We start from the raw sequence: 19475 nt of genomic DNA, 5'->3' as shown, positions 1-19475 counted from the left end.
TCCAACTGATCATCCAATACCCTATTGAATGCCTCAATTGAGCCTGCCTCAACCCCACTTCTATCAGCTGTTTCTGACACACTGTCAGAAAAACTGATACCCAAAACCTCCTAGCACCCACCCCCATTTCCCATTCACACATCCCCACTGATCTCCGTAATGCTCATTCTGAACAGGGTTACATAGAATCCCTACAGTGTGGAAACAGGCCCTTCAGCCCACACCAAACCTCTGAAGAGCAACCCACCCAGACCCATTCCCCTACCATCCTATATTTGTCCCTGACTAACGCACCTAACCTACACATCCTTGAACACTCTGGGCAATTTAGCATCGCCAATTCTGGTTGTGGGAAGCAACCAGAGCACAAAAAGGAAACCCACAAAGACACGGGGAGAATGAGCAAACTCCACATAGACAATCGCCCGAGGCTAGCATCGAACCCGGGTCACTGGCACTGTGAGGCAGCAGTGCTAACTACTCAGCCACCATGCTGCCCCAATTAAAGCAAAGGCAGAAGGCTTGTCTTTCTCTGGAGGTATCCACAGCTTTGCAATCAAGGAAGTCCTTTTGAAGTGGAGTGACTGTTGTAATGTGGGAATTGCAGCAGCAAATAAGTGCAGCAGACTTTCACAAACAGTAATGTGACAAAAAACAGGTTGCTTTTCAGTGAGTCCAGCTGACAGATGAATATTAGCCCAGGAGGGTGTGGGGAACACCACCGTGCTTTTTACTGAGATAGGGAGGGATGGGACAATGGAATGTTACACAGACAAGGATAAGTATATCATTGTGACGTTAATTGACAGACAAGTATCAGCTTGACACCGGAACACAGAGGGAAAGGAGAGAATGTGTGATTTTAAACATCAGAACAGGAATAGAGCAAATTAACAATCATAACTGTTGAGTTGAGTACTCCCCTGACATCCTTCAAAATAGTTACCACAGGATCTCGAAGTGAGAGCATGCCCAGACACTAGGCTTATGACTCATTCAAACACCACATTTCACCAAGGAAGGCCTTCCTCAGTATGACTAGTCCCAGTCATATACTCGATTCCTCTGGAATGTGATAAATATCCACAACCTCCTCACTGAGGGTGCAGAGAGTAAAACGCTGAGCTACCTGCTATATCAGTCCTGCAAGGGATGGAGACAGTATAGAAGGAGCTTCACTCTGTATCCAACCCCATGCTGTCCCTTTCCTGGGAGTATTTGATGGGGACAGTGTAGAGGGAGCTTTACTCTGTATCTAACCCCGTGCTGTCCCTGTCCTGGGAGAGTTTGATGGGGACAGTGTAGAGGGAGCTTTACTCTGTATCTAACCCCGTGCTGTCCCTGTCCTTGGAGAGTTCGTTGGGGACACTGTAGAGCAATCTTGACTTTCTGTTTAAAAAAGGAGTTTTACTCTGTAACCCCGTACTATTTATGTCATTGGAAAGTATGATGGGGATAATTTTAAGAGAGCTTTACTTTCAGTTTAAGAAGGAACTTCACACCTGAGAAGTGAATGGTTTATTGAGAGGACATCCGGAAAGGAATTGCTGAATCATTATTAACCACTACCATAGCTCAGGTATCTGAGCTAATATGGAGTGGTTCAACTCTGAAACTGCTGACCATTATTGAGCCCTGGAAGCTGTCCTGTGTTTACATGAAATGAGCTGATGTTACTCAACTTCTCTTCGGTGTCCATTGGAACAGATCCAGATGTTGAAATACAGGGGTCAGAGTGGGAGATGCAATGACGAGCATCCAAACCCCTAAGCCCAGGCTTGTTTCCTGTAAAGCTCCCCGGTCTGTGATTAGAACAGAACTAAGAGCAGGAGGAGACCATTCAGCCCCTCGAGCCTCCTCTGCCATTGAATAGGATCATGGCTGATCTCATCTCAGCCTCAACTTCACTTTCCTGCCTGCTGTACATAACCCTTCAACCTGTTACTGATTAAAACTCTGTCTCTCTCTCTCTCCTCCTTAAATAGATTTGGTTTTCCTGACTTGGGGAAGAATGCTGTTGTGACCAGTGAGGCAAAGGAAGTACAGGGAACTATTATTCAAATGTTAGGAGGGAAACGTTGGGAGTTTCTTGTGTCTGAAAGGGGGATGTAGCTTCTGTGTTTGGGAACAGTAGGGGAGGGCCGGGGGGAGCTGAGGACAGTGTTGCAGAGGGAGGGTGTCCCTTCAGGGCAGACGGGCAGACGCGTTTGCTGGTAGCCACACTAACTGCTTCTCCCTGCACAGATGCTGACTGCAGGATGTGATGAATAACTGCAGTATGTACTGTTTACATTCCAGGATCCAGAACAGCTCAATGCTACCAGCCAGCTGCCTGCCACGAGCAGCATTTGGCCAGTGATCTGGGAGGGCTTGAGACATTGACGAGGCAATGAAATAGCACAGTACTCCGCTTTCCCGGTGACACAGTCCTCAACAAACACCACGCTGAGGAGAAACAGGAGGCCGAAATGAGGACAGTTATCAGGCACACAATAGCAGTCACCTTCAGTCACTGAGTGAGTGACAGAGACAGCATTCCAAAAGACAGCTGGTCCCAGCGTTCAGGTGAGGAAAATGGAGCCAGATTTCCAGCAAGACCCAGGCTGATGTTTACACAAATGCTCAATGTGACAGCTGACCATTTTCAGCTTGGTTTGTTTTTATAACTTTGCTCAATTACTGCATCTCACTCTCTTGGCTGCTGTCTATCTCAGTGTTTGTACAGCAACATTGTCACAACATAACTCCTCATAAAATCCAGCGAATAATTCCTGGCCCTGGGTTACTGCCCGATCTATGTACAAAGGGTGAGACAGCCCAGAGTGTGCCTTGCCTGCAGATGTGGTGAAATAATGTCACAACACTAGACGTAAGATTATCAAATCTTATTACACAGATCAGGAAAGGTTCCTGTTCTGTGTCAGCTCAGCTCACAACATCTTATAAAAAAACAATTTCACCAAATCCAGTGTCACAGAGATAAATCTGAACCCAGTCTTCCCCGACCATCATGTGATGGGGCTGAAAGCAGTTTTGCATACAGAACTGTCTGATAACAAGGGAGAAAATTACATGCAGCAGCTTTGCACAGATCCCAATGACCACATTAAATGTGATCATCTAGCTTGCTCTAAAGTGTCTCTGATCATAGTTTACAAGTTTTACCCTGTGATAATCAATTTGGGTCACACAGCACTGTTGGAGGGTCTGTACTATGGGAGTGCCGCACTGTCAGAGGATCAGTACTGAGGGAGTGCCTCACTGTCGGAGGGTCAGTACTGAGGGAGTACTGCACTGTCAGAGGGTCAGTGCTGAGGGAGTGCCACAATGTCAGATGGTCAGTGCTGAGGGAGTGCCACACTGTCAGAAGGTCAGTACTGAGGGAGTGCTACACTGTCAGAGAGTCAGTATTGAGGGAGTGCTGCATTGTCAGATGGTCAGTACTGAGGGAGTGCCGCATTGTCAAAGGGTCAGTACTAAGGGGATGCTGCACTATCAGACGGTCAGTGCTGAGGGAGTGCTGCACTGTCAGTGGGTCAGTGCTGAGGGAATGCAGAACTGTCAGAGGGTCAGTACTGAGGGAGTGCCACACCGTCAGAGGGTCAGTGCTCAGAACCTTCTTCCTCCATCTCGCTACTGTGGAAATGCAAGTCATTTCTTGGTGATAATGCGATCTGGGTTGATATAAATCCTTCACCCAGAGTCCACCCTATCCAATGTCTGTAGTTTTCTGTCAATGTGTTTGCTGTGGGATCCAGGGCTCACCATCTGCTGCTAATGGGATTCTTACAGGATTTGGGACTCACCATCAGCTGCCAATAGGAATGCTATGGGATCTAGGACTGACCATTTCCTGCCAATGGGATTGCTATGTTATCCGGGACCAACCATTTCCTGCCAATGGGATTGCTATGAGATCCAGGACTCACCATGTCCTGCCAATGGGATTGCTATGGGATCCAGGACTCATCATGTCCTACCAATGGGATTGCTATGTTATCCGGGACCAACCATTTCCTGCCAATGAGATTGCTATGAGATCCAGGACTCACCATGTCCTGCCAATGGGATTGCTATGGGATCCAGGACTCATCATGTCCTACCAATGGGATTGCGATGGGATCCAGGACTCACCATGTCCTGCCAATGGGATTGCTATGTTATCCGGGACCAACCATTTCCTGCCAATGGGATTGCTATGGGATCCAGGACTCATCATGTCCTACCAATGGGATTGCTATGAGATCCAGGACTCACCATGTCCTGCCAATGGGATGCTATGGGATCCAGGACTCATCATGTCTAACCAATGGGATTGCTATGGGATTCGGAGCTCACCATGTCCTGCCAATGGGATTTCTATGTTATCCGGGACCAACCATTTCCTGCCAATGGGATTGCTATGAGATCCAGGACTCACCATGTCCTGCCAATGGGATTGCTATGAGATCCAGGACTCACCATGTCCTGCCAATGGGATTTCTATGTTATCCGGGACCAACCATTTCCTGCCAATGGGATTGCTATGAGATCCAGGACTCACCATGTCCTGCCAATGGGATTGCTATGAGATCCAGGACTCACCATGTCCTGCCAATGGGATTTCTATGTTATCCGGGACCAACCATTTCCTACCAATGGGATTGCTATGGGATTCGGGACTCACCATCTGCTGCTGCCTCCCTGCGGTGTGGTGCCGAGGGCTGCTCCATTCTGCCCCCTGCTGGCTTGTGTTTTTTGGGAGGTCTGGATCTCTGACACTGGTTGTGAGCCACACCCACACTCCCGTTGCTGGAGAACGGGCTGCTGGGTTGGAGACGCTGCGAAGAGGAATATCCTTTACCTATCGGCACAAGAAACCCCGGAGGGGATAACATGGTTAATGACTTCCTCCACCATTGAGCCACAACCCTATTTAGCATTGTCCAAACTGCGGTAGGAGAATGGTGTCCAGTTTGGTGCACCACATTCCAAGGGAGGTGTCAAGGGGAGGATCCAGAGGGGATTCACTCGAATGGCACAAGAAAATGGGGATTCTTCACTGTTGTGAAGAGATGATTGAGTGCAGATCAATCTAAGTGATCACAAGAACATACAAAAGAGGCAGAGAAGTAGATCATGGAGTCCACTACACCTCCTCCACTAATCAGAAGATCTTGACAGATTTAATTCTGGTAAACCCCACTTTCCCTATAGCCCTTCATTCTCTTGTTGATCAAAAATTATGAAGCATATACAGCGACTCTTCCCAGTGGAGGGGTATTGGTCACCAGAGGTCACAACCTTGAAGCCAGTCAGTGGTCAGGGGCAGAAGGGTGTGACTACCAGCAAGGCAGGTAGAGGGATCAACGGGTTAGTGCTGAAGGAGACTTAGGCCTTGAGCATGGCTGTCATTCAGCACCAGCCCTCCAAAGAACATCCCACCCAGCCCCACTCCATCCTGATTGGGGTTTTTAACCATGGCCCATCCACCCCAACATGCACACCATGAGCAATTTCCCACAGCTAATCCACCCTATCCTGCACAGCTTTGGACTGTGGGAGGAAACTCACTCAGACACAAAGAGAATGTGCAAACTCCACACAGTCGCCCAAGGCTGGAATCGAACCTGGGTCCCTGGCACTGTGATGCAGAAGTGCTAACCACTGAGCCACCGTGTTACCATCAGGTTCTCTCACAGGTTTGAGATTCTTGTGTGGATGAGAGAGGGGGCTGTAGGGAGCATGAGCAAACTGACCAAGCACTGTGCTACAGGGAGCCATTCAAGAGGGGGTAGAGAAGGGAAATGTAGCTGTAATTGGGGATAGTACAGTAAGGTGAATAAACAGTATTCTCTGAGGCCAGGATCGGGAGCCCCAAAGGTGGTGCCTGGGTTCAGGATATCACATTTGGGCTGCAGAGGAACTGAGAATGAGAAGGGAAAGATCTAGTTGTTGTGGTTCATGTAGGTCCCAATGAAACAGGTACAAAGGGGAAAGAGGTTCTTCTGAGGGAATATAAGCAGCTTGGATCCTAAATTCAAAAGCAGAACTGAAAAGGTAATAATCTCCAGATTACTACCTGAGCCATGAGCGAATTGGCACAGGGTCAACAAGATTGAAGAGGGAAACATTTGGCTCAAACGTTGGTGTAGGAGAAGTGGGTTTGAATTCACAGGATGTTGGCATCGGTAAGGAGGAAGGAGGGAGCTGTTCCAGTGGGATCAGATTACTGGCAAATTGCATAACCAGGGCTAAGGTTAGGGCTTTAAACTGAATAGTGGAGGGGCTGTGGGACCGGTATCTTGGAAAATTATGGAAATAATTAAAGCGGAGGAGATATCAGTAGAGGCTTTCAAAGTTTCCAGAACAAGTGACAGGACAGAGAGGATGGAAAAGTTCAGGAATCTAACATCAGGCTCAACAGCTAAGGGATCAGCTATGAGAAAGGGGCAGTTAGTCAATGCAGGACTGAGGGTGTTGTAATTGAATGCAGACAGTGTATGAAAGAAGGTAAATGAGCTTGTTGTGCAAACTGAAATTGGCAAGTACAACGTCGTGGGGACCACAGAGACGTGTCTGCAAGAGCACCTTATTGAAAGGACAGGCAGGTGGACAGGGGGTCTGGGGTACCCAGTTAGTAAGAAATCAAATTTAATTAATAGTAGGAATCGATATAGGGTCAGAGGTGTAGAATCTGTGTGGGTAGAGTTGAGGACCCGCAAAGGAAAAACATACCATGATGGGAGTCGGGCCTCCCAGCAGTAGTCAGGATGTGGGGCAGACAGTAAATCAGGAGATGGAAAAGGTGTGTAAGGAAGGCATTTATTGCAATAATCATGGGAAACATCAATATGCAGGTGGTAAATCAGGTTAGTAGCAGACTCTAAAGAAAGCATTCATGGAACGTCTACAAGATGGGTTTTTGGAGCAGCTTTTGGTACTGCCCACTTGAGAAGAGGCAATTCTGAATTTAGGATTTAGTAATGTGCAATTAGGCAGACTTGATCAGGGAGCTTAATGTGAAGGAAACCCCGAGGGGGTAGGGACCATAATATGACAGAATTCACCCAGCAGTTTGAGAGGGTGAAGCTGGAATCAGATAAACTGTATTACACTTGAGTCAAAGTAACGAGAAAGACATGAGGGAGGAGCTAGCCAGAATCGATTGGAAGAGGAGCCCAGCAGGGAAGATGGAAGAACAGCAATGGCAGGAATTTCCAGGGGTATTTCTCGGAGTAGTTCGGGAGGCACAGCAGAAATTCATCCCAAGACGAACAATGCTAAGGGAAGGATACGGCAATCATTGCTGGCAAGAGGTTGGAGACAGCATAAAAATGACAAAACCAAATAGTGCAGTGATGATTAGTGGGAAGCTAGGAGATTGGGAAGACTTTAAAAGCTAGAAGAGGGTAACTGAAAAAAACAATAAGTGGGAGAAGATGAAATATGCATGTGAGGTAACTAGTGACGCGAAAGAAGATTGCAAGAGTTTAGATATGTTTAGGTATATGATAAGTAGGAAAGAAGGAAGAGTGGTCATTGGACTGCTGGAAAAATGAGGTTGGAGATTTAGTAATAGGGAACAAAAGAAATGGTGGAGGAACTGAATACGTACATTATATCTGTTTTCATCATGGAAGACCAGAACTTGAAGAGAGTCAGGGGGCCGTGATAAGTGTATGGCCATCAGTAAGGAGGAGGTGTTGGGGAAGTCAAAAGGTCTGAATATGGATAAATCACCCAGACCAGATGATCGACACCCCAGAACTCTGAAGGCGATAGTTTAGGAGATTGTACAGCCATTAGTGGTGATCCTTCAGGAATCACTGGCATCAGGGAGGGTCCCAGAAGACTGGAAAATGGCTAATGTAAAACCCCTGTTTAAGAAACTGTATTCTGGTTAGCCTGACCTCAGTCGTTGGTAAAAATTTAGATCTGGTTAAGGATGAGATTACAGATATTTGGAAGTGCATGGTAAAATAGGGATGAGTCAACGCGGCTTCATCGAGGAGAGGTCATGCTCGTTACGTGCCTAACAGACGTTTTCGGCAAGTTAGAGAAAGGAGAGCCAGTGAGTGTGATCAGTTTGGATTTCCGGAAGGCCTTTGACAAGGTGCTGTACATGAGGCTGCTGAATAAGATAAGTGCCCATGGTGTTAGGGGCAAGGTACTGGCATGGATAAAGGATTGGCTGACTGGCAGAAGGTAGAGAGTGGGGATAATGGGGTTTATTTCAGGCTGGCAGCCAGTGACTAGTGTTCCGCAGGGGAGTATATTGGAACCACGATTCACTTTATACATTAATGATCTGGATGAAGGAACTGAGGACATTGTTACTAAGTTTGCAGATGTGACAAAGATAGGTGGAGGGACAGGTAGTTTTGAGGAAGCAGGGAGACTGCAGAAAGACTTTGAGTGGCTAGGAGAGTGAGCAAAGAAGTGACAGATGGAATATAGTGTGGGTAAGTGTGACATTATGCACTTTGATGGAAAAATAGGGGCACAGATTGTTTTGTAAATGGGAACAGGCTTTGGAAATCTGAAACACAAAGGGACTTGGAAGTCCTAGTTCAGGAATCTCTTAAAGTTAATGTGCAGGTTCAGGTGGCAGTTAGGAAGGCAAATGTAATGTTAGCATTCATTTTGAGGTTTAGAATACAAGAGCAGAGATGTGCTGCTGAGGCTATATTAGGCTCTAGTCAGACGACATTTGGAATATTGTGAGCAGTTTTGGGCCCCATAACTAAGGAAGATTGTATTGGAGTTGTTGAGGGTCCAGAGGAGGTTTATAGGAATGATCCCAGGGATGAAGAGCTTGTCATATGAGGAGTGGTCGAGGACTCTGGGTCTGTACTCAATGGAGTTTAGAAGGATGAGGGGGGTATCTGATTGAAACTTATAGAATCCTGAGAGTCCTGGATAGAGTGGACATGGAGAAGATGTTTCCACCAGAAGAAGAGACTAGGACCTGAGGGCACAGCCTCAGAGTGAAGGGGCAATCCTTTAGAACTGAGATGAGGAGGAATTTCTTCAGCCGGGGGCAGGGAATCTGTGGAATTTATTGCTGCAGAGGGCTGTGGAGGCCAAGTCACTGAGTGTATTGAAGACACAGATAGGTAGGTTCTTCATTAGTGAGGGGATCAACGTTTATGGGGAAAAGCAGGAGGATGGGGTTGAGAAACATATCAGCCATGATCGAATGGTGGAGCAGACTCAATGGGCTGAATGGCCTCATTCTACTCCTGCATCTTATGGTCTAATGACACACTGGAGAGAACCAGCATGACAGATTGGGAGAAGAGTCCTTCATTGCAGCTAATTGCTGCGATCTGGGAAGGTGCTGCTGAACTGATCCAATCTCCACTTACACAGGAACTGAATAACTATTGAAGCAGGGATGTTCTCGGGCAAATCAGGAAACAGCGTGACAGATGTGACATAGGCACAGTCGGCTGTGCTCCGCCCTCCATCTTCTCCTCATGCTCAAATCAGAGTAAAAGGTGCTACATTATCAGGGACGGCACATGGAAATGGGGTAAACAGTGGGGAAAGAAAGTGATGGGGGGAGGCTAGTTGGTGGAGCGGTAACTGGTGGAGGAGGGGGTAGATGGTTGGGGAGGAGTTGGCAGTGGGAAGTTATATGGGGTTAGATGTTGGGGGGATGTCAGATGGTGGGGAGGCTAGACACCAGGATAGAGGGTGAATGTGACATGAAGATCTATGGAGAGGGTAGATAGAGAGTTGAGGACAGTAGGTGGGGAGGTGTGATGGAAGAGGACATATCAGGGGTGGGGAGGGTAGTCAATGCGGGAGGGATGGGAGGCAGTGGGGGAAGAGAAGTGGTGTGGTTTGGTAATAGAGGTAGATAATGGCAGTGTGGTGAGGTTCAGTACTGGGAAAGGGTTAGCTAGTGGGGGTAGGTGATGTGGGCATTGTGGAGAGTTAGGGGGCAAACATGATGAGGGATGGTAGTGAGAGATGGTGGGGGTGGGCACAGGTGAAGGAGGGGGCCGGTGGAAGGGCAGTGATGGGGAGGGTGTTGGGGGTGTTAGCAATAGGAGGGTGATGATGGGAGGGTGATGGAGGTGGTAGATATTTGGGGGGATGGGTGACGGAGGGTGGTGAAGAGGCGGATAGATGATGGCTAGGATTAGGTAATGGGGGAGATAGATGGTTGGAGCGTAGGTAATCGGAGTGATAGCGATGATGGGGAGATAGATCTACTCCCAGCACATCTCCATTGTCGATGGAAATCCGTTGGTGAAAGGCAATAATCATGTCAGAATTCCACACCCTGTTTGACTCAGAATCAGAAAATGGTTCTCACCCTCCAAAGCAGAAGCTTCTGAACATCAAAAGTTCCTCTCAGACCTTTCAAATTCACCCCCCCCTCCCAACCAAACCGGACATCCACGTCTGAATCGGTACTCGATAGATCCAATCTGAGGATTTTCGATTTTCAGCAATGCGACATTAATCAGAATAGTCCGTAGCTTTCCTATTGTTAATTATGGAGGCATTTGGGGTTTTTATGTGAGGGAGGTTATCCAGATAGAAAGAAAGTATGTGTTTATATTGTCAGTGCATCAGCAGATAATACAGTGACACCCTCAGACCGTGTCCCACCTGGGAAACAGGAGCCTGGATAGAGTTGGGCGAAATGTTCATTGATGACAACGGGGTTCAGATACAACCCAGGAATCTTCACGGTGAAGAAAGAGATGTAGAGAAAGAGAAAGAGAGACAGTTGCAGGGTCACTGGCAATAGGACCAACAACAGTGTGAAGAGAAGCGTAATCGGGACAGTTCGACATCAAGGGTCATTGGAATCAGAGACACTGAAGGCACAAAGTGTACATCCAAGTGGACGTGATACTCAAAGTAAATTTCTCAACAAGCCATCAAGCATGAAGCCAAAGCATCTCTGAAGTACTCTGTAATTACACCAGTCTCTAGAGGATCAATGAACTAAGTAGCTCTCAGAACTGTCAGGTACTTCATCTTCAATTTCAATTCCTCTCTTGTTGAGCTGAAACTCGTGTGGCCTCAAATAGAATCACTTGAAATAAAGAGCTTGCCATCGCTCATAAAGGAGAGTCAGGACTGCCCTAATCTACAGCGATTGTTTCTGATGCTTTTCTTTCTTCACAGATTGGTCCTGTTCATTAACCAAACAAAAACAAAATACAACAGATACTGGAGACCTGAAAGAGAAACAGGAATTGCTGGAGAAACTCAGCAGGTCTGGCAGCATCCGTAGCCATGATGTGGAAGTGCTGGTGTTGGACTAGGGTGGACAAGGTCAGAAGTCACATGACACCAGCTGGAGTCCAACAGGTTTAATGGAAATCGCAAGCTTTCGGAGAACTGCCCCTTAAGCCAATGATTTCAGATAAACCTACTGGACTGTAACCTGGCGTAGAACTTCTGACAGTAGAGAAAGGAACAGGGTTAATGCTTTAAGTCCAGTATGACTGAAGGTAGCAGAGCAGGTTAATAGGTGTTTTCATAAGGCATATGTGAAATTTGCCTTCATCAGTTGAGATATAGATTACAAGAGCAGGGAGGTTATGTTGAAGCTATACAGAACTTTGATGAGGCCACAGCTGGAGTACTGGAGTACTAACCACCACATTATAGGAAGGATGATTGCACTGGAGTGGGCACGGAGGAGATGCACCAGGATGTTGCCCGGGAGGGAGCATTTCAGCTATTTTTGCCATGCTCCCCTGGAGACAACATCAAACACATTGCTGGGAAGAGCAGTCCAACAGAGATGAATGGTAGGATGTGGTTACGGGTGGGGTCATGGTGGGGAAACTAAGGCAATAATACAGGATGTCTGAAAATTTTTCAGACCACCAGGATCCTTAGCCTGCAGCCCTGCAACTCTCTCAGATCACTGTGCTGCACCAATCATTGGCATCTTGAAATCCCTGCACTCATTGCGGTTCAGCTTTGGAGGCTATGCTTTAAGCTGCCTGGGCTTTAAGCCCTGGAATTCAATCTCCATCTCTCTACCTCCCTCTCCTTCTGTCAGACACTCCTTAGCATCCCTTGACCAAGATTCGCTCTTTAACCAAGCTTTGAGATACCTGTCCTAAAATCTGACATACCTCAGTCTCAAATTCTGTCTGATCATGCTCCCGTCAAGTGCCTTGTGATGTCTTAAAATGTTAAAGGTGCCATATAAATGCAATGTATTGAGGAGAAAACAGAGAGAACGGTCCTGCTCAATGATTTGAGAACTGCAGCCAGAACCTCTATTGAGTGACAAACACAGGAGAAGCTCAGCAGGTCTGGCAGCACCTGTGGAGAGAGAAACAGAGCTAATGTTTTGAATCCAATACAACTCTTCTGCTGAAGAGTTAACCCTGCTTTCTCTCACCACTGAGATCTGCTGAGTTTCTCCAGCAATTCTCTGTGGTTGTTTCAGATTTACAGCATCCACAGAATTTTGCTCTGAGCCTTAAATGAGTGAACTGGTGTGGGTGTCTCAACCTACGAGAAAGTGAGGACTGCAGATGCTGTAGATCAGAGTCAAAAAGTGTGGTGCTGGAAAAGCACAGCCAGTCAGGCAGCATCTGAGGAGCAGGAGAGTCGTTGTTTCGAACATAAGCTCAAGAGCTTATGCCCGAAACATCGACTCTCTTGCTCCTCGGGTGCTGCCTGACCGGCTGTGCTTTTCAAGTGCCACACTTTTTGGTTCTCAACGTGCATTGAGTCATGTTGAATCGTTCTGGGATGAGGGAGTGAGGGCAGTCCAAAGGTGCACCGATTAGTTTTGACATCCAAGGGAGGAGAAGGAGTGGGTCAAGGGGGAGGGGTTGGTTCCAGCACCCAAACACTATTTGTGCACTCCAACCGAAAGCAAGCATGTGTTGATTGCACAGAACGGGTGACGATTGGGTCCTCAAGGTCAAATATCTCCCTGTTGCTCACCCATGTGGATTTGCCTGAGGAGCTGGGTCCACATTAAGACTTAGCACCACCTGAGAGTAAGGAAGCTGTAAGGATCCAAAATCAACCAGGCCCAATGCCCTGGGCACAACCAATAGCAAAGGTCAACGTAACATGGTACAAAGAGGTAAGCAGCTATCCTTGAGAGAGTTGGCACGAGAGTTGACCAGAGTGAGAGTTGGGATAGAGACAATCAAAGCCCACTGCCAGATTGCCAAGCCATGCATCTTAAAATTGACTCGAGAGCGAGTTCTAGTGCAAGTCCCAGTTCGGAATTCAAGAGAGGAGGGAGACAGAGAGAGAAAAAGAGAGAGAGAGAGGCCACAGCAAAGCCTTGTCAAAGTGTGCTGAGTCTTCTCTTAGCAAGAAGGCAGCGTTGGGTACAAACCTGTCCTCATTAAGCTGGTGCCCTCCATCTTGAAGCCAGCCCTGTCTGCCGCAGTGGCCAGAGCCTGGGTAAAGTCGCCGTCAGTGAAGATGGAGTTGGAGGAGGAGCTGGCAGCGCTAGATCGCCGGCTAGACATATTGCGCTCCTCCTCAGAGGCGGAGCCCCATCCATTTACCATTGAACCTGAAAACAGAGGCAGGTCAGGCTGGTGAGAAATCATCACAGCAACACCTCACACTGAAACAAAACAGCAGACAGGATTCTCAGGTATACAGGCAGGACCCAGGTCAACCTTTACAAAACAATCAGCCCATCCAAGATGGAGTTTTGTGCAAAATCCTCTGCACACTTCATTTGTAGAGAGTGCAGAGCAGATTGACAGCAGTGTTCCCAGAGGTGAGGTGAGGTGAGGTGAGGGGATTTCAGTTCCGCAGAGAGACTGGGAATGCTCTCTTTAGAAGAAAGAAAGCAAAGGGGAGATTTAAAAGAGGTGGTCAAACTAAAAAAGTGCATTGATGGATTAGTAATGGATTCAAGTGATGGAAGGATCAGTAACCAGAAATTTAAGGTGATTGATATAGGTTTCAGGGATGAGTTTACGCTGTGAGTCGTCAGTGATCTGGAATACACTGCCCGAAAAGATGGAGGAAGAGTTTCAGTGTGATTTTCAGGGCGAGAATGCTGACAGGCCAGAAAGGAAAGAACACGAGGGAGTGGGGCTAACTGAGTCACTCTGTGAAAGGACAGAGTGCAAACTGCCTTCCCACGACAAGGCAAACTTGGACCCAGCACGTTCGAGTTTATATCCATTCACCCAGCTTCCAAATTAAACAAAGCTTTAAACTTCTTCAGCTCTTCAAGATGCCCAGGAGCAACTCAAAGGAATCAAAGAGTAAAGGTGCAAGTGAGATACCTGGCAACTGGGTCAGGATGGAGGGGTCAGGGCCAAGAAGATGGAAGACGCAATTCTCCGTGTTCAATGACTGCATGAACAGCTTCAGAACTCAACAACTCTGAGCAATCAGAAGTGTCCTGAGGATGTGTGATCCTAGCACTCTATCCATCACACCTGCCCACTACATGAGAGAACTGTACTGTAGAAATGATATCTTCTTACAGATAGAGAACAGGACAACAACAGGGCAAAGGGTAGAGATTGTGACTGAATCATTCCTGATGAAGGGCTTTTGCCCGAAACATTGATTCTTCTGCTCCTGGGATGCTGCCTGACCTGCTGTGTTTTTCTAGCACCACAGTCTTCACTCTAATCTCCAGCATCTGCAGCCCTCACTTTTGCCCATTGCGACTGCAATGACTGTTTTGCAGCCGATGGAACGTCATTGAAAGTCTGAACACGCCCACGATGTGAGACATGATTAGCAGCAAAATCCCAATTCTTGAAGAAAAAGACATTTACGAGGGCCTCTCTTATACAGTTACCAACGCAGTTCACTGTCTGTCAGCTCAAAACCAACCCATTATTTAAATTGAGACCAGGGATTGACAGAAGGAGAGAAATAGTAAGTTAGAACAGGTGAAATTTCTTGTCTCAGAGGATCATGAGTCTTTTTGAATTGTCACTCTGGAAAGGATGTAGAACATAAAACATAGAACATTACAGCACAGTACAGGCCCTTTGACCCTCAATTGGACCTGCAGAACCAATCTGAAGCCCTTCTAACGTACACTATTCTATTCTCGTCCATATATTTATTCAATGACCATTTAAATACACTTAAAGTTGGTGCGTTTACTATTGTTGCAGGCAGTGCGTTCCATGCCCCTACTCCTCTCCGAGTAAAGAAACTCCCTCTGACATCTGTCCTATATCTATCACCCCTCAATTTAAAGCTATGTCCCCTCATGTTAGCCTTCACCATCTGAGGAAAAAGGCTCTCACTGTCCACCCTATCTAACCCTCTGATTATCTTATATCTCTCAATTAAGTCACCTCTCAACCTTCTTCTCTCTAACAAAACAGCCTTTCCTCATAAGACCTTCCCTCCATACCAGACAACATCCTAGTAAATCTCATCTGAACCCTTTCCAAAGCTTCCACATCCTTCCTACAATGCGATGACAAGAACTGTACACAATACTCCAAGTGTGGCTGCACCAGAGTTTTGTCCAGCTGCAGTATGACCTCATGGTTCTGAAACCCAATCCCTCTTAAGAATAAAAGCTAACACACCGTATGCCTTCTTAACAACCCTGTCAACCTGGGTGGCAACTTTCAAGGATCTATGTACCTGGACACCGAGATCTCCCTGCTTATCTACACTACCAAGAATCTTACCATTAGTCCAGTACTCTCTATTCCTGTGACTCCTTCCAATGTGAATCACCTAACACCTTTCCACATTAAACTTCATTTGCCACCTCTCAGCACAGCTCTGCAGCTCATCTACGACCCTTTGTAACCAACAACATCCTTCGGCACTACCCACAACTCTACTGACCTGAGTGCCATCTGCAAATTTACTGACACATCATTCTATGTCCTCATCCTTTTGTAAAAATGACAATCAACAGTGGAGCCAGAACAAATCCTGTGGTACACCACTAGTAACTGAACTCCAGATGAATGTTTTCCATTGACCACCACCCTCTGTTTTCTTTCAGCTAGCTAATTTCTGATCCAAACTTCTAAATCCCCTCAATCCCATGCCTCCATATTTTGTGCAATAGCCTACCATGGGGAACCTTATCAAATGCCTTACTGAAATCCATATACACCACATCAACCACTTTACCCTCATCCACCTGTTTGGTCACCTTGTCAAAGAACTCAATAAGGTTTGTGAGGCATGACCTACCCTTCACAAAAACCGTGTTGACTATCCCTCATCAACCTATTCCTTTCTAGATATTTATAAACCCTATCTCTTATAATCCTTTCCAACACTTTATCCATAACCAAAGTAAGGCTCATTGGTCTATAATTTCCAGGGTTGTCTCTACTCCCTTTCTTGAATGAGGGGACAACATTTGCTATCCTCCAGTCTTCTGGCACTATTCCTGTAGACAGTGACAACATAAAGATCAAAGCCAAAGGCTTAGCAATCTCCTCCCTGGCTTCCCAGAGAATCCTAGGATAAATCCCATTTGGCCCAGGGGTCATATCTACTTTTAAAATTTCCAGAATTGCTAACACCTCCTCCTTGTGAACCTCAATCTAGTAGCCTGTATCTCAGTATTCTCCTCAACCACATTGTCTTTCTCCAGTGTGAATACTGACAAAAAGTATTCATTTCGTGCTTCTCCTATATCCTCTGACTCCACACATAACCTCCCACTACTGTCCTTGATTGGCCCTAATCTTACCCGAGTCATTCTTTTATTTCTGATATACCTACAGAAAGCTTTGGGGTTTTCCTTGATCCTTTCCGCCAAAGACTTCTCATGTTCCCTCCTGGCTCTTCTTAGCTCTCTCTTCAGGTCTTTCCTGGCTAACTTGTATTTCTCAAGCACCCTAAATAAGCCACCATATCTCATCCTAACATAAGCCTTCTTCTTCCTTTTGACAAGTGATTCAACTTACTTAGTAAACCACCACTCCCTCGCTTGACCACTTCCTCCCTGTCTGACCAGTATATAGTTATCAAGGACCTGCAGTAGCTGTTCCTTGAATAAGCTCCACATTTCAATTGTGCCTATCCCTTGCGGTTTCCTTCCCCATCCTATGCATCCTAAATCTTGCCTAATCGCATCAAAATTGCCTTTCTCCCAGCAATAACTTTTGCCCTGTGGTATACACCTATCCCTTTCTATCACTACAGTAAACATCACCAAATTGTGGTCACTATCACCAAAGTGTTCACCTACCACCAAATCTAACACCTGGCCAGGTTCGTTACCCAGTAGCAAATCCAATGTGGCCTTGCTCCTTGTTGGCATGTCTACGTACTGTAAAAAGTACTTGAACTATAGTTTTCCCAGTCAATATTTGGAAAGTTCAAGTCTCCCATTACAACTACCCTGTCACTTTCGCTCCTATCGAGGGTCATCTTTGCTATCCTATCCTCCACATCTCTGGAACTATTCAGAGGCCTATAGAAAACTCCCAACAAGGTAACCTCTCCTTTCCTGTTTCCGTGGAGGCACAGTCCTTGAATATTGATAAAGCAGACAGGGATTAAGAAAGGGGGTGATAGGTTATCAAAGGAGGCTGGAATGTGGATTGGAAATTATAATCCAATCAGCCAAGATCCAATTGAACAGTGAAGCAGGCTTGAGGGGCTGAATGGCCTATGCCTGCTCCTCGTTTAGATACTCACAAAAAGACCATATGTGCAGCTTCCAACTCCTTACCTAAGGAAAGTTTTATTTGGTACAGAAGACGTGCAGCCAAAGTCCCTGATTCCTGGGATGTCAGGTTTGTCATATCAGAGAGACTGTATTTACTGTATTCATTGGAATTTTGAAGAATGAGAGGGAATCTCAGTGAGATGTATGCAATTCTGATTGGGCTGGACAGACTGGATGCTGGGATGTTGTGTTCCCCTGGCCTGATCAAGGGGCCACAGTCTCACGATAAATGGTAGGCCATTTCAGACTGAGAGGAAAGGGAATTTCTTCCCTCAGAATGTGGTGAAACTGAGGAATTCTCTATCACAGAAAATGGGGGGAAGCCAAGTCACTGAATACATCCAAAAAGGTAGATTTCCAGACACTAAAGGCATCAAGGGGCAATGGGGAAAGCATGGGAGTACAGCAATGAGATACAGGATCAGTCCTAATCCAGCTGAATGATGGGGCAGGCTCAAAGGGCTGAATTGGCTTCCTCCTGTCCCTATATTCTACATTGCTGTGTTTCTGTTGCACACAGAAGGAAGGCAGAATAACTGGAGAAAAGGAAAGAGAGAACAATAAACGTTTTGGATTTAAGTTGATGAGTTAATGCCGTACGGCTGGAAATGGAACAGCCAATTTTTGCAAAACAAGATTCCACAGGCCAGAAAGGAGGTGAATGATCACATCCTAGTACTTTGGGAAATATCTGAACTCCAGGGAAACAAGAAGTAGGCAAGTGTGGCACCTCTGGCAGTGCAGCACTCCCCCAGCATTGGCACCAGAAGCATAAGCACTGACGCACGGGTCAGGCAGGCAGATATTACACAGGGACAGTTGCTAAGAAAGAGAGAAATAGGATGACCCCTGAATGTTTGAGGCTGGTATGTTTTTATCAGTAGTGACTGGCTGTGAAATCCCTCTATCTTCTAACATTGCCAGAAAAGGGTCATTGGATTGTATCAACTGGAACACACTCTGCAACACGCTCGCCTTCCCAACAGATTATAGAATAGTGCAAAAAGAGGCCATTCAGCCCATCAACTTGCACTGATCTCTCAATGAGCACCCCATCCAGAACCACCCCAACCCCATAGTCCCACATTTCCAATGGTTAACCCACCTAACATACACATCCCTGAACACTCTGGGCAATTTAGCATGGCCAGTCCACCTGAACTGTACATCTTTGGACTGTGGGAGGAAACAGGACCACCCTGAGGAAACCCACACAGACACGGGGAGAATGTGCAAACTCCACATAGACAGTCACCCAAGGCTGGAATTGAACCTGGGTCCCTGGCACTGTAAGGCAGCAGTGCTAACCACTGAGCCACCACACTGTCCATGAGGAGCAGGTGAAGGGATTCAGTGTCTGGAGACAGCTCCATCAATCAGTAACACCAGTGTCGATCAAAACCCTATTTCACGTGGCTTTGACTATCCTCAATGATCCACACTGATTTCAAGAGGTGAAATCCTGCCTTATCTCTTTCTTAAATGGGCAGCCCTTTATTTTAAACCATGTCCCCTAGTTCTAGATTCTCACACAGAGGAACAGTGAGAGCATCAACAAAGAGGGGAAGGGAGAGAGGAGGGATATATGGTCTGCTGGGATGTGTCAGTCAGTGGCTTACGTTTGCAGGAGCAGGACCCTTTGCAACAGAACGAGATGAAACCAAAAATAGCAAAAGGTGAGTGAAAAAAGAAACGTAATCTGGCCTTGCTCATAGATGCAACTGCACCCGAATCAACAGTTGAAAACATTTAACATTCCATGTGAAATGAAACTGGAGAGAAAGTGACTTAGCTGAAGCAGAATGCAGAGCAGAAACACCAGTGAAACGTAAGCTCT

At 46.5% G+C, this 19475-nt stretch overlaps 1 protein-coding gene across 8 annotated transcripts in view; it reads right to left on the bottom strand.

Moving 5' to 3' along the window:
• Positions 1–19475, bottom strand: part of robo2 (roundabout, axon guidance receptor, homolog 2 (Drosophila)) — a 1634458-nt gene that overhangs the window by 11069 nt on the left and 1603914 nt on the right. For all 8 annotated transcript variants that reach the window (XM_072585780.1, XM_072585785.1, XM_072585784.1 and 5 more), the window contains 2 exons: positions 13331–13513; positions 4667–4843 (listed from right to left, as the gene is read on the bottom strand). In XM_072585780.1, coding sequence (XP_072441881.1) covers positions 4667–4843; positions 13331–13513 — 360 coding nt within the window. The remainder of the gene's footprint in view (positions 1–4666; positions 4844–13330; positions 13514–19475) is intronic.

The sequence above is a fragment of the Chiloscyllium punctatum genome, chromosome 15 (assembly GCF_047496795.1).
Source record: "Chiloscyllium punctatum isolate Juve2018m chromosome 15, sChiPun1.3, whole genome shotgun sequence".
Classification (NCBI taxonomy): Eukaryota; Metazoa; Chordata; class Chondrichthyes; order Orectolobiformes; family Hemiscylliidae; genus Chiloscyllium; species Chiloscyllium punctatum.
The sequence above is the reverse complement of the archived record's forward strand: the minus strand, read 5'-3'. Positions and strand labels throughout refer to the sequence as shown.